This window comes from Macrobrachium rosenbergii, chromosome 7, assembly GCF_040412425.1.
Source record: "Macrobrachium rosenbergii isolate ZJJX-2024 chromosome 7, ASM4041242v1, whole genome shotgun sequence".
NCBI classification, from domain to species: domain Eukaryota; kingdom Metazoa; phylum Arthropoda; class Malacostraca; order Decapoda; family Palaemonidae; genus Macrobrachium; species Macrobrachium rosenbergii.
The window spans coordinates 15,622,615-15,636,834 of record NC_089747.1 but is presented as its reverse complement, the minus strand read 5'-3'; the positions used below and the strand labels follow the sequence as shown (position 1 = coordinate 15,636,834).

The 14,220-nt window shown below is 34.2% G+C and overlaps 1 protein-coding gene across 5 annotated transcripts in view; it reads right to left on the bottom strand.

Annotated features, from left to right (window-relative positions):
- The window catches only part of LOC136840163 (serine/threonine-protein kinase 11-interacting protein), a 71,786-nt gene extending 58,460 nt beyond the window's left edge, over nucleotides 1-13,326 (bottom strand). For 3 of the 5 annotated variants that reach the window (XM_067106613.1, XM_067106615.1, XM_067106616.1), the window contains exons 1-6: nucleotides 12,829-13,320; nucleotides 10,329-10,450; nucleotides 7,876-8,052; nucleotides 5,163-5,353; nucleotides 2,776-2,874; nucleotides 2,130-2,307 (exon numbers count right to left, since the gene is read on the bottom strand). In XM_067106613.1, the coding sequence (XP_066962714.1) occupies nucleotides 2,130-2,307; nucleotides 2,776-2,874; nucleotides 5,163-5,353; nucleotides 7,876-8,052; nucleotides 10,329-10,425 (742 nt within the window). In that variant the 5' untranslated portion in view covers nucleotides 10,426-10,450; nucleotides 12,829-13,320. Of the gene's footprint in view, nucleotides 1-2,129; nucleotides 2,308-2,775; nucleotides 2,875-5,162; nucleotides 5,354-7,875; nucleotides 8,053-10,328; nucleotides 10,451-12,828 lie in introns of all 5 variants that reach the window. The other 2 variants (XM_067106614.1, XM_067106617.1) reach the window with 1 other exon arrangement.
- Nucleotides 13,327-14,220: the final 894 nt, after the last annotated feature.

Sequence of the window (14,220 nt, the reverse complement as noted above, 5' to 3'; positions counted from 1 at the left end):
TGTCAATACTGGACCACTGTAATTAAAAATTTGCATCTAGTGGCTAGTTCATTTATTCAAGTATCAGCAGGAACCCGACAAAATGAACAGATTTCTGCCTGACAGAGATGAAGCGCCATTCCTGAGTGTCCTTAATTAGACGGGCAAAATGGGTTAACTTTTCAATTCTTCCACTACACTTTTCCAAGTCACTATAAATAGATGTTGATTTTTCTTCTAGTGCACAACTTTCAAAGCTCTGACTACTGGTTTTGCTTCGTCAATAAATAAGCCTAACATCTTAACAACAAACGACTCGTCACATAATACTGTACACTGCACATCTCACTCCATCTTCTGATTTTGATCCATTAGTGTAAATTTTTTATATTCTGTTCATTATCAAGTTCTGAAAACTTACTTTTCATTTCTTTTGGCTGAACTTCTTTATTATATTAGTGCTCATGGTTATTAACAGAAGAAACTGGGGAGGGATAAATGGGTGATCTTCTTCAAGGATTTTCCACATTTTTACATTAGTGGCATCTAATCCTTCATATTATGTCAAGCACTTAAAGACTGGATTCTCTTTTGACCATTTCAGTCGCACAGTATGCAACAACTCTAGCTCATGCATTCTTATATTCAATAATAAGACATGTGACTTTACATAAAGGCTCTGAACAAGTGATGTCTGAAAGCTCATGTGAAGATTCTAAGCCTCATTTTTGTGAACTATATCTGGTTCCTTTAACCTTAACTTTATAGAAGAAGAATATGCTTGGTACCCATAGTCAAGTTTGGATCTGCATGTTGTATTGTAGTCTTATTGCAGCAATGTTAAGTGATTTTTTTACCATTTTTAACTGATCTATGTGGTTTAGCTTATACATGTAAGCTTTTCTTAAAAATTTATACCTAAAAATCTGACTTCTTTTGCATTTGTTCTAACACTTGAAAACAGAATGGTGAATGATTGTAAAGCAAAGAATCTAAACTCATGTTTGTCTGCTCAACTGTTTGCTGCATCAACAGAACTTTGCATATATTGGCAGGTAGACACTGCATCACATCCCTGTATAATGCAGACACATTTATATATAAAGAGCCCTTATTGGTATGGGTGCTTTCTCCCAAATATTGTTGATAGCAATAGCAGAAAAACAGCTGACAATAGTAATAATAAAATGAGTAATATTAAAAAAAAAAAAGTAAACAAGAATGTCTGAAAACCTTGAAAAGAAACTAGGCATCTTTCATGAGGGTCATTTCTCTGCTAACACCACACCAATGAGGACTGACTACTACATGTCCATACCCTACCCTACCCTGAAGGGACAGCATCAAAATAGTTACCAGAGGCCCAAGTGTACACTACTGTAACTGGCTGCTAAAACCAAATGTTACTAGAACTTGATCATCACTAATCAAATTATAATTGGCAAATTGGAAGGAATGCTCGAGAGTTCTGCCAGGAGAAAGAGCCCATCCCTGGAATCCATGGCCTGAAATCTCTGGATAGTTCTGTCCTTGTGGCATTAATATGACTCTGGTCCAACCATTAAAGAGTAGTTCAAACGAACGGTATCCCTTCTTGACAATCAAGATGAAAAATTGAGCTTGAAATGTTGGACACAGTAAATGAGATAAAGTACAAGAATCTAAAGCTGAAACTTGGGGAAAACCCTGCAGTTGCACAATGAGGTAATAGTTACAAGATGTTGTATTACAGCAAATTTATAAGTATTCCATTGTGTTTCTTACAGAAAGGGAAATCAACAATTTTTTTCCTCTTGCTGTTGGGAACATAGCAGAAAAATACATGGAGTTCTGAATTCTCATTCTGCTATTCATGGTTTACTTTGAATCACTATGTTCCATCTTGACAATTGAAACTATCCAAGTTAAAAGTCCAAGGAATATAATAACATGAGCAGTAACAAAGCAACTCCTTGTCATGCTATAAGTTATAATAAAAATATTGCACAAAACTATACACAGACACAAGACTGCAAGCAAAATTAACAGAGCAATAAACACACAAAACAATATGGCATTAACTTTTAACCCTTATATACTTAAGCTAAGACCACAATGAAATGAAAAAAAAAAAAATACAAATGAACACAATTAATAAATATAAACCTTACCTTCTATATGCGAGAAAAGATTATTACTGGCTACCAACACAAGAAGTGAGTACTGAGCAGTATTGGAAAATTTTGGAATAAGGCGCAATAGATTGTGGCTGATATCAACGTGAGTCACAGAAGGCAAGCATTCTAAGGCAGATGCATCTTCCAACTCACAGTGACTCAGATCTAATATCTGCAAAATACAAAATTTATCACTACTCTTGATTATTCTATATGCCAAACCAACCAAATTATATGAAAAGAACTGCACTACACCAACTGTTTAGCTCTAGTTTGCCACCTAATCTCTAACACATCTTTGAAACACAAGACTTATCATATACTGTGAAGCCCAAATGTCCTAGGTAAACTTATTACTACCTTTAAAAGTCCTTTACGTTATAAAATAAAAAAAAAATCCTAAGAAACAATCTTTCTCTTTATGAAACACCACTTAGTTTACTAAACAAAAAGAAATCTTAATCCTGTCCCGAATTATTCTCTCAACCTCCTAACAAATTTACTTATATAACAGATATCACTGTTATTTTCAACAAATATCTCAAAAATGCCTACAAAATCAAATAACTACCTTGATGAAAGAAACCAACTGAGAAAATTAAAGTTTTTAAATATTACAGTACAAAGAAATGCTACTGACCTTCAGTTTAGGCAGGAGACTCAAGCTGTGGTCCAAAGCACCAAGAGAATTGTGAGCCAGAACAGCCTCTTGCAACTGTTCCCAAATGAACTCACCAGCCTACAAATAAAAATGTTTAACTGCAACAGACTACAATTTACATATAATTTCAAAAAATACAATAAAATATGCTTGTACAATAATTGGAAAAAAATCCAAGTACATATAAAAATAAGCAACCAAGTTACAAAGATCTTTCAAAGAACACTAGTTACAAACTCTTAAATATGAAACACTGCATAAGAAAATAGCAGGGCATTCTGGAAAATATAGACAAAATTGAGATCTACATATGAATTTGTCTAAAGGTTCACATCTACGACAACATATTAAGCAAAAATTGGCGACTAAAATTATTACAATAGCAAAAACTACAGTAAGAGTTATTCAAATAAAAAACAATATTAAAAGTATAAACTGCACCATATCTAGAGAACTGATGTGTAAACAGAAATTATTTGCTAGATAACGTAATTGTTCATCAAGGCAAAAATTAAACTGTCACATTAAATAGAAGAACTGGGTGCAACTTTTTATCCTAAATACATCATCATTAATGCAGCCCATGAACCAAGACAAAAGGCAAATAAGCTTCATTATAAGTGCCTATTTTCAAAGGTGTTTGTTATCCCAAAGACCGGGAGCACAAGGCAGATATGCAAGGTCAGAGGACACTTCACTAATTTAATGGCATTCAGTCCACCCATGGTATCTGCGGGGGATGCGTACCACTAACCCCCGTGAATAGCTAAAATCCACGAATACTTAAAACCCCTCTAAAAACACTTATCACTGCCTGTTTTGATAGTTCAAAACACCAAATAAAAACTCTAAAAATGCTTATACCTTCATATTTTAATAGTTTTATCACAAAAAGTGCATTCAGTCATGAAAATATGAAAATACAGTAATTTGCGAATATTTCTCTATGAAAAACACTGCAAATAGGCGAACTTTCTGTGAATGTGTATATATGTTCCACAGAGAAATCCGCAAATAGTTGAGTCCGTGAACCCGGAACAACAAATAGGCGGAGGTTGACTGTACATTATCAAGTATGTTACTTCCAACTAGGCTGCTGTCTCAAAGGAAATCTCAGGGATAACAATATCTAATTCCTAGAAGACACTCCTTAATGGTGAGGAATTTTAATGACTGACTTGGGCACTCTCAAGTAGATCAGCTCTGATGGAGCTGGCCCTCGTTATGAAATGTTAACCATTCAAGAAACTGTAGCACCTGTTTTCCCATAGTGGAAGACAACACTGACAATGATGAAGATAAAAATGGTGAACACACATCAACTTTGGTAATCTTACAGTAAGGTGTTGACCTTATTTTTTAATGTCTCCCATTTATTGTACCCATAATCCAGATTTTGAAAGTCGAATAAGTCAACACCAGCCTAATTGCTGGTATCGGCAGACAATAAAAATTTTTCAGGCCAAAAATACTGGACCTCACATTCCACAACACTCAGTGATTCAGACATTGAAACCATTGCTTTTGTTACACCTTCCACTGGAGATTACTTTGCAAGTCTGGCAGAGACATTATGTAATCAACTTCAGTTCACACACTGGGTAACTACACTCCAACCATTAAATCCATGGAAGATCTTTAAGACATATATGCCATTAAACAGGTATGTGAACATTTACTTTTACACTACCTAAGAGAGAGAGAGAGAGAGAGAGAGAGAGAGAGAGAGAGAGAGAGAGAGACACTCAGGGAAATAACTACACGTTGGTAAAACAAAACAAGAAATAGTTGTTTTTGTTTCTGGGAGCCTATTAACATATTTCATAACATTTTAATAATGCAAGACTGTTTTCGTGACACTAGGATAGGGTATACAGTGTTTGAATTTGGCCAAGTCTGGACTACCTATTTAGAGCAAACACAGGGTAGCCTAGGCTAACATAGGTTATTATTTTGGTAGAAAATGTCAAGCATATCTTATTTTTGACTGAATTCTAGCTGATATTAAAATTACAGTATGTGTAATAGGTAATTGTTTTAGTTACACTTGGTATTTTTACTAGCTAGCCTTCATGAAAAAAACTTGGTTAATCTAGACAGTCAGCAAATCCAAACAGTTTCCCCTCATTTAATCTAGGTTATTGAGGTTTTACCGTATAGTCTTATAGCCAAAACTTATATACTTTAGCAGAATCACTCACACAAACAGGGTGTACGCATAATCCAAATTTATAAATTCAAAAATTTATGCAAGAGAACTTTTTATGCAGACAGAAGTAAACAAAACAAGCTCCCACAAATAAGATTTACAAAAAAAACTATACAAGCCTCTGGTAACATGGCAGTATATCAATGATAACCATTACCTTGTCAGCACCACATCGAATGAAGAGGTCACTCAGTCTGTTAAGCCCCTTGACAGATGATATGGACTTGAGCGTTGGCCGGAGAGTCTGTAAAGCCTTGAGTGTCGTAATTGGTACATGATCTAACTCAAGTGCTTGCAAACTACGAAAACAACGAAGACTTGTGGTTTCATTTGCTGGGAGGCTGTGTCCTAGAAAATGTACAAAATTTTGAATAATTTCATGATTCATAAATTCAATCACACATTTTATTTATATTCAAGCTACATGGGATGAACAATACTGTGTAGCACTTGAAGCAAGACAGGATAATAAGAGAGACAGTCCTTGCTAAGCAGAGCCCTTTTCTGTCTTTCCCATATTAAACACTTCATTTGACTCTGTCAGCAGACCAGATGTGTACCATCTAGACAAATCGTGAAGAACAACTCCAAGTTAATGTACTGTAGAAAGGATGTAAGTATCCACAAAATAGATAAAAGGTAAATTCCTGGTTTTGTTCACATAATTATACAATAATCTTTTTTATTCAAGTAAAATAGCTACTTCTAAGAGAAGCAACGACCCTTGAGCTCCTCAGTCATCTCTTTCTTCCAAACAATATAACCATGTTCAAGTTGGAATTTAGTATCAGGATCTTGACTGAGATTTATTGTCTCTTCCTGGAGTATTTCAGATACATTCTTTGCAGTTGTCTGTTGCTGATTTCACCTATCATAGCATCAATATCCTTGACATCCCATCTTTCCTTCCTCAGTCTTAAAGGGTAAGACATAGCATATGAAAAGCAAAAATTTAAACACATTATGTGGAAATTTGAGAGGAAACCAAATCCAGTGAAAACACGATTTGAACAGATGCTCTAGCTTCGAACTGTAATTAATGTACCTGCACCTCCTGCATGAAAATACTGTCTAACATGAAATCATATGCAAAGCATAATGGGTTGATGATGTAATGGGGCAGGCCTTATGCCATTAGATATATAAATCACAAACGTGTGCATGAAAATGCTGCTTAACTGAACATTAAAAGTGCAAGCTAAAAGTTACAAGAGGGAAAGAATTAGTACGTGTGATGTCTAAGGAATAGAGCGTAAGTGTTGCCTTTGAAGAAAGTTGGTATTGTGCAGCATATAATGGAAAATAACTAAGAGGAGTTCACTTCCTTCTAAAGAAAGAAAAATATTTCTTTAAGACTGGGAACTTACCATACTAGGTCTCTCCCTTACTTAATACCATCCATACAGGCAACCATAAAAATATTTTGAATGTATATATAAAGGTAATGAAAAACTGTAACTATAAAAGTTAGACTACTGACTGGACAGCAACTAAAACAATGGTGTGATGGGCTGTTTTCTAATGTAGCCTGGTGCAGCCTGTGTCATAATTCATCACTGACTTGCTCATGACAAAAAGAATCCATCCTATACACATACCGCATATATTCTAAAAATTTTTTTAAATGACTTGTCTTTTGTTAATTCCCTCAAGAAAAGGCTTAAAATTATATCATGGAAGTGATTTGCTCATAAAATGTGAATGTATCTTTGATGACGATCAGATAATGCTGGATGAAAAAAACTGTCAAAATAGAACCTCTCGTTTTTCCATAACTGTGGTTTTCAAATTCTTCTTATAAAATGGTGAACTATTTTTTACAATGTACTACTTTCCAAACCCAAGACAGATAATGCAAATCAAAACTATGCTCCTAAAATAACACTCAAATTTCGAGAAACTTACCTAGAGACAGAAGTTAACATATTTAAGTGGAGTTGTAAGAAGGGCTAAAGTGTCTGGGAGAATTTTATGGTCTATGAAAGGGACATTATAAATACCTGGTACATGATTAAATATATAAAGATATTCTTTACCACAAATAAAATCAACTGACTACTTTTTAACAATAATATAAATGGTTCTCTGTTGTAAATAGTTACACAGAATAAGTGTCCATAAAATGAAATCCTTTACAACATGTTACAGACAGAAAAATACTAACACAATTGAATAAGAAGCTGAACCTCACTTTTCTTGTTGCCAGTCATTTATGTAAATAAGATCTGTTCACTGTACTTAAACAGAAAAGAATATGTACCCATTAGAAAATAAATTCAGTAAAGAGAACAAGGCAACAAGTGGCTAATGCACAGTAGTGAGCCTAGTTAATAAACTGGGAAAGTTTCAAGAAATAAATAAATTTAGTTCTTCATTCCTTGTCAATACAGTAGGTATAGTTTAAGACCAGAATGAAACTTGTGTTTGCTTGTGGGGAGAATGCAGCTTCAAGACAAGTAACTAGCATAAGAGTGAAACTCGTGTTAATCAGGAGTTGCAGTAGCAAAATGATTAAATGATAAGACTGATTAAATGATAAGACTAATCAATCATCAGCATAAAAAAATATAAATCTGAAGGTCAAGAATTCAGATTTAGATAACATAAAAACTAAAAGCATAAAGCTTCACCTTTAAAGCACAGGAGACAAATGCAGTACATGACAATTTTAACCCATTTAACAAATAACTTATTGGCGAATATTTCTAATTACATGGGTAACAATTAGTGGAAAGATCATGAAAGCATACATCTATCATTATGACATACTCTTTTGAAAAAACATCATATCGTTAAATATGACGTTACTAAAAAATACATTTACACAATGCCAGACCAAAAATTTCAGCAAAACTGACATGATGACATACCTTGTCTTGCCCACAGTCTTAAACCAGTGACCTTCTGCAAAAGGTCATAAATAAACTGAAGCTGGGGAATGGCAGGATGCTGACGATGATTGGGAGGCAGCACATGAAAATTAGTGTGCTGCTCTATTTCTAGTATCAAACTGAAGGCCTCCTGAATTTCACATAATGTCCATGTGTCTGTGATAAACCATGAAAAAAAAAAAACATTAGATAAACCTATCCTTGTTCATAAATTACATTTCGAAAGATAACAAATAATAGACTCATTCATTGTTCATAAATTACATTTCTAAAGATAACAAATAATAAACAGTATTTGAATTAGAGTGCACCTACACAATTTTAACTTAAGTGGTCCCTGTGACTGAAAAAATTAGTATTATCATTACAGTACTTATTAGCTTGACAAAATTAACCATCACAGGTAGATTTACAAACCTGCCACCAACAACTGGATACTGTAATCCTATTTTTTAGCAGATGATGTTGATACTGAAAAACTGTACTGAATAGTAGACTAGATTTCTAAGACAGAGGATATTTTGTAAAATACAAAATATTATTGCTAGCATGCAAAGATCTATCACATTCCAACAAATATACAAAAAGACCCTTCCAGTTTAGTTTTTAATTATATAGAAATTCTAATACTCAATTCTTTTCCTTTTAATACTACTGGCTCCCTTGGCAGAAGAAATCTAGTAATTGTCCTTAACGTCAAGTTTTAGAAAAATAATGATAAAAATAGACTATGTACATATGAAAGGCAAGCCATATGAAATACAAAGAAAATAAAATACTGCAATAAAAAAGTTAACGATGGCTAAAAAAAAGCAAACCTGGAACAGATAGTGATTAAAATTGAACAACATAATTTTGTTAAAATTAAAGACATAATGGAAATTCAGGAAAGAACGAAATGTGACACATACATGAGAGTTTAACCCAAGTTTTGTTACTAAAACACCTCATTATTTTTGTCATTACAGTATCAGCTCAGCTTAATGTGGTTCAACATACTGTATTGGATACATCAAAGTCTGAAAAATAAAATTCATAATGTACTCTGTACTTCACAAAATAATAAAGTCAGAAGCTGGACAATATCACATGCTGAAACTATAGTGACTGATGCTTGCCTGTTTAAATGGGAAGTGTAGCCTTTTAGTTTCCAGATTGACTGACCCTTCATGTGTTTGCCTGCCTTCTAGAGTCTACTTTTCACATCAAAATGCAACTGTCTTTGTCTACTTAAAAAGATATATGTAATGTGTGTTTTTCTGTGCTAATCTTTGGGTCTGTTTCTTTTGTGCTACTGTTTTAGTTTCATGATAAAAGTCAAATTCATAGGTCTTATAAAGACAGTTGGTATTAAAAGATATGCGTCAGTGTAACTACAAGCCCATATAAACATTTTCTTTTAAGGATGAATTCTCACCTTGTAGTACTGTACAGTACTTTTTAGTAAGCAATGAATATGTACATGCAGATGTTATGCACAATTATTCTCAAACATGCTGCTATATGTTATAAGCACAATTATTCTCAAACATGCTGATATATATATATATATATATATATATATATATATATATATATATATATATATATATATATATACATACATATATACATACATACATACATACATACATACATACATACATACATACATACATACATACATACATACATACATACATACATACATACATACATACATACATATATATAAATATATATATATATATAATATATTTATAAATAAATAATTGTATTCATAGTTATATATATGATACACATGCAACAAGAATGCAAGAATGGTATCAAAATGACAGCCTTCCTTTTAATGCTAAGTTTCCTGACTAACTGACTTAAGCTTAATGCTGCCCATCTCAATATTACATGGAAAGCTTGCATATTAAAATGTTAGTTATTTAATCAAGAAGTGTGACAAATGGTACAACAGAGGGCAGCACTACTCTGCCTATCATCTTGGAATTTACTACTGCCAGACATACATTCTAATTACACCATTTTAATCAAAGATTGTTCTAAATGATGCATAACAAGAAAGAAAAGAAAGAACCTAACAAATTTTCACATGACTGCAACATGGGCACTGGGATATTTGAAAGCTTTCCTGTACTACAAGTCTTCATTACTAACCGATTTCATTACTAATTCAGAGGCTAAAACCCTAAACTGTCTAAGTTGAGATACCACTCATTATCATCATAAAGAAGTTTATTGACAGCATCCCTGTCTAGACTTTCACAGGGCTAACCTGAAGGATTTGGCCTTGAAAGTTAAATAAAAACCGACTCACAGCAAAGTTCCTGGAGACCAGATGGATGCCCAAAGGAACCTTTAGCATATATACAGTATAACAATGCATTGTGCAAAGCAAACTGTAGGGGGTAGAGAACTGCCCCCTTAGAGACTGTACTTACCCAGTGACAACTTGTGATGGTGATCCAACAGAAGATGAGCGGACTGACGAAAAGCCGCAGCCAGGCCACAAACCCGCTGCAGAGTAGCATCATCCATGATTGCTTGATATTTACATGTTTAACTGGAAGAGAAAAGAAAATATTGTATAGCATATCATAATGTAGTACAGTATAGCATTTCCATAATCGGCGCAGCAACTATAAATGCAAAAGGCTTTTACAGCAAGAATGTAAAGTTTTTTCATTTGCTGGATAATTTTAATACTGTTAATATAAGACAGATCAAGATACTGAAAATTTCTAATACTTGTAAGGTTAGCTACTCATTCCTATGGAAAAAGCAAAATACAAAGAACAGAATTTATACATGAGTTAAAAAAAGCAGTATGAAAAAGATGTGACATACATATGATTAGATACAATTAAGAATGCTTCATGATTCTACAAAAAAAAGGATAACAAGAGAAATGTGGGAATGGAAAAAGTGACATTGTGAAACTTTATATACATAATGTTCTAGTGCTCTGAGAGATAGCATACACCAACATAGTTTAATTATGATTTGATATAATTTAACAAGAATTTAAAGCAACTCATCCTTGGTGAATAATTATTCGAACAGTAAGGGCTGTGAACACTATTTCTGTTCAAATTATGTAATTTTTAAAAGTAATCTATATTTTTCCTAATATACAAACCACGGCCTTTTGTGTAGAAGTAGTCCCTAGCTAGAAATGGATGTTGGAGCTTGATAATAAAGTCAGGCAAAATGTTGCTAGATGTCTGTATGACTGTGACTGAAGAAAAAGTGCTTGATGACAGCATGTGAATTGCTATTCCTTCTCCTCACCGACCTACCATCAGTCAACAGAATGATTTCATTTCCATACCACAACTCAGTGTTAGATTTTGATTACAATTTCCTTACGCAACCTTAATAGTACATTTGATAAGAAATTCATACTGAAATCTATTGCAAATTCACTGTTTATTAAGATAGTTACCATACTTGTTTGTTCCATTCCCATGAGGCAGATACTAAACACAGTGCTTATCTGATACAAACATGGTGCTCAATTCAAATACTGAGTCCAGGTCACTGCTGAGGAATACTCCTACACAACCTAAAAGGCAAGGTTATGTAATCTAGGCTATATGAACAATCATTTTTTAAGTTTTTGTCCAATTTTGATCTAGTTATATATTTTAACCTTTTTCTTTCATTTCCAGTATTCCCTAAATCTAATGATGTAAATTAATACACCAATGCATATCATATCAATTCAACACTTACTTACACATATAAGAATGTAACTATTAGTTATGATAGAATATCATGATAATTACTTCCAATCCCAACTGCAAGACAAAACACTAAAGTGTATTCTTCCACCTTGAAAGCATGCCTCATTTCCCCACTAAAACCTCTTAACCAACATAACGATGCGGAAATATGAATAAATTAACAATTAGCCATCAACTGCATAGCAATGTCATACAAGGGAAATCCTTCACCAATTAAAGATGAAAGAAGGGTATTATACAGGGTACTTGAAGCAAAACACTTTAATGGCTCATTTTTTGGAACAGGAAGGCTCCGGATAGGGCTAGGCAACGGATGCAGGTTAAACACAGAAATAAGTACAGTACGTAGTCAGCACCAACAACTGTGGTAAAAAAAATGGATAAATAAAAAATAAACCATGAGAAAACCATATGGCTTGTATTCAGTGAGAAATTAGACCTAAGCCAAAATAATCATATGGGACTAAGCCTTGACTAATTACCAGGCAGCAGTCAGAAAGAAATTTGTAAAATAATCAGTTACCCTTAGGTCAAGCTAGGTTAGCTTTTCAAGGGGGCAAGGTTAGGTTAAGTTAAGGTAAGTATGGTAAGCCTAAGTCATATTCCCTCAAATGCCGGTAAAACTGAAGACTACTACCGTGCCCCCACCCCTCTGGTTCAGTAAGCTAATTAGGCTTACCAGTTTACATGCAAAATGGGCGCTTTGTTTAGTACCAGCCCCTTGGGGATGAGATTAAAAACATAAACAACAAAAGACTGTCAATGTCATAAACACAAATGAAAACATAAGCAAAAGGAGGTAAATAGTTCGGTTGCCGACTAGCCTAGCAGATACCAGGCCACAGTAGTCAGTTTTACTGGAATGCCTACTACAGAAATGTTCAGTACACCTACAGTAGCCTTAACCCCTCACACTACATTCACTCCAAATTCCATTTAAAAATAAGACTAGACTACACAGTGATATACTGACTTCACTAAGTTACACATGATACACTAGGCTACTAGTAGGCAAGGACGATTTGTATCCACTGAGAAAACTTAGGGGGCGTAACAAATACCCTTGCCCTCTTGGTCAGGCTCCGCCAGCTACTTATTGCGTAAGGAGCAAATCATAAATCACTTATTCTCCCGTCCATAACTCTTGAAAACTAAATCACCGCGGAAATAACGGGCGAGGGAAGTGACAACGTACCTTTCAGGGTACAAAAGACATGTAGAACAGTTCCCAAAACGACAGCGACCTTGGTCGAAAGACACAATCTTATTCTTGTGCGAAAACTTCTTGCGGAGTTAGGCTACAACGGCATCAGTCGCTGCGAACACGAATCATTTCACTTTATGGTTTCACATTTAATAACCCAACCAATTTCTGTTGAATTCACATGCTTGGCATCTCGTGGTAACGCGACGACAGCGAATAATTCGCTATTGCAGAGCGAACTGGCGTTAGTTTAATTTTCAAGTACACAACTTTTTTTTTTTTGTAACTTTGCTAATGTCTGCGACTGTTGTTGTGTAGTTTCCAGCTGATCTAAGTGTGGCTGTTCGTTCGTGTTGACTGTGGCTTACACTTCGATGAGGGTGATTGTTAAATCAAATTCGTGTCGTTATATGGTTGCAATAGCTAAATTTATTCTTGGTTTTATTTCTGGAATATTTTCGCGTTCAGTTTATAAACTGGTCCTTTGATGTGAAACCAAGTTTTAAATTTATACCCAACAGAACATCGAATCAATGTTTACAGCCTGCAATTAACCATTATCTAATCTGATATAAATATTATCTCTTGCAATATTTTAAAACCTGCTAGCATAAGAAAGTTACGCAAAGGAACATAACCTAACTGAATATAGGGGTGACACAGAGGTCACGTGATAAATATTGCATAGTAACGAAGAATAGAGAATACTTGTGTTAGATAGCACAGATTTACATTTTGTGTTTAGAAACTTCAACTGACGTTTTGGTCAAGATGTAGTGCAACGTACGATAAGAGCTTTTATCTTATCAAGTGTCTTGGGGATATGCAAATCGATTGTGTAATAGCGGTCTATTATACATGGTCTGTTCAATTGAACACACCAAAACAAACAAAAAATCCACTTGCAATTGTGAATACAGACCTAATACCTGGAACTCAAATATATCCGAACGGAACTCACTAATGAAAACATTTTAATATTAAGGAATGTGGCGATCACTAGATATAAGATCTGGAAATAACACATTAGATAAATTTAACATTATATCGTTCCAAAGCACGCAAATTTGAAACTGGTTGGCATCAACAAAGTATTCAGAAATTGAAGCAGCAGAAATGTGAGCGTGTGGCCACACCAGAATTGTTCGCCTAGCAACAAAGTAATTCTCTCTCTCTCTCTCTCTCTCTCTCTCTCTCTCTCTCTCTCTCTCTGTAATGGAGACAGGAAACATAATTCGTTCGTTCACCTGAATATACACTGTTAACATTGAAAACATTTTCTTGCCTGTCAAACGGAATAGAGAAAATGAGAACGGTAGCCTAACAACAGATTGTCTCGAATAATGAAAAGATGAAAGTAAACATTCAAAAGACATGAATAAA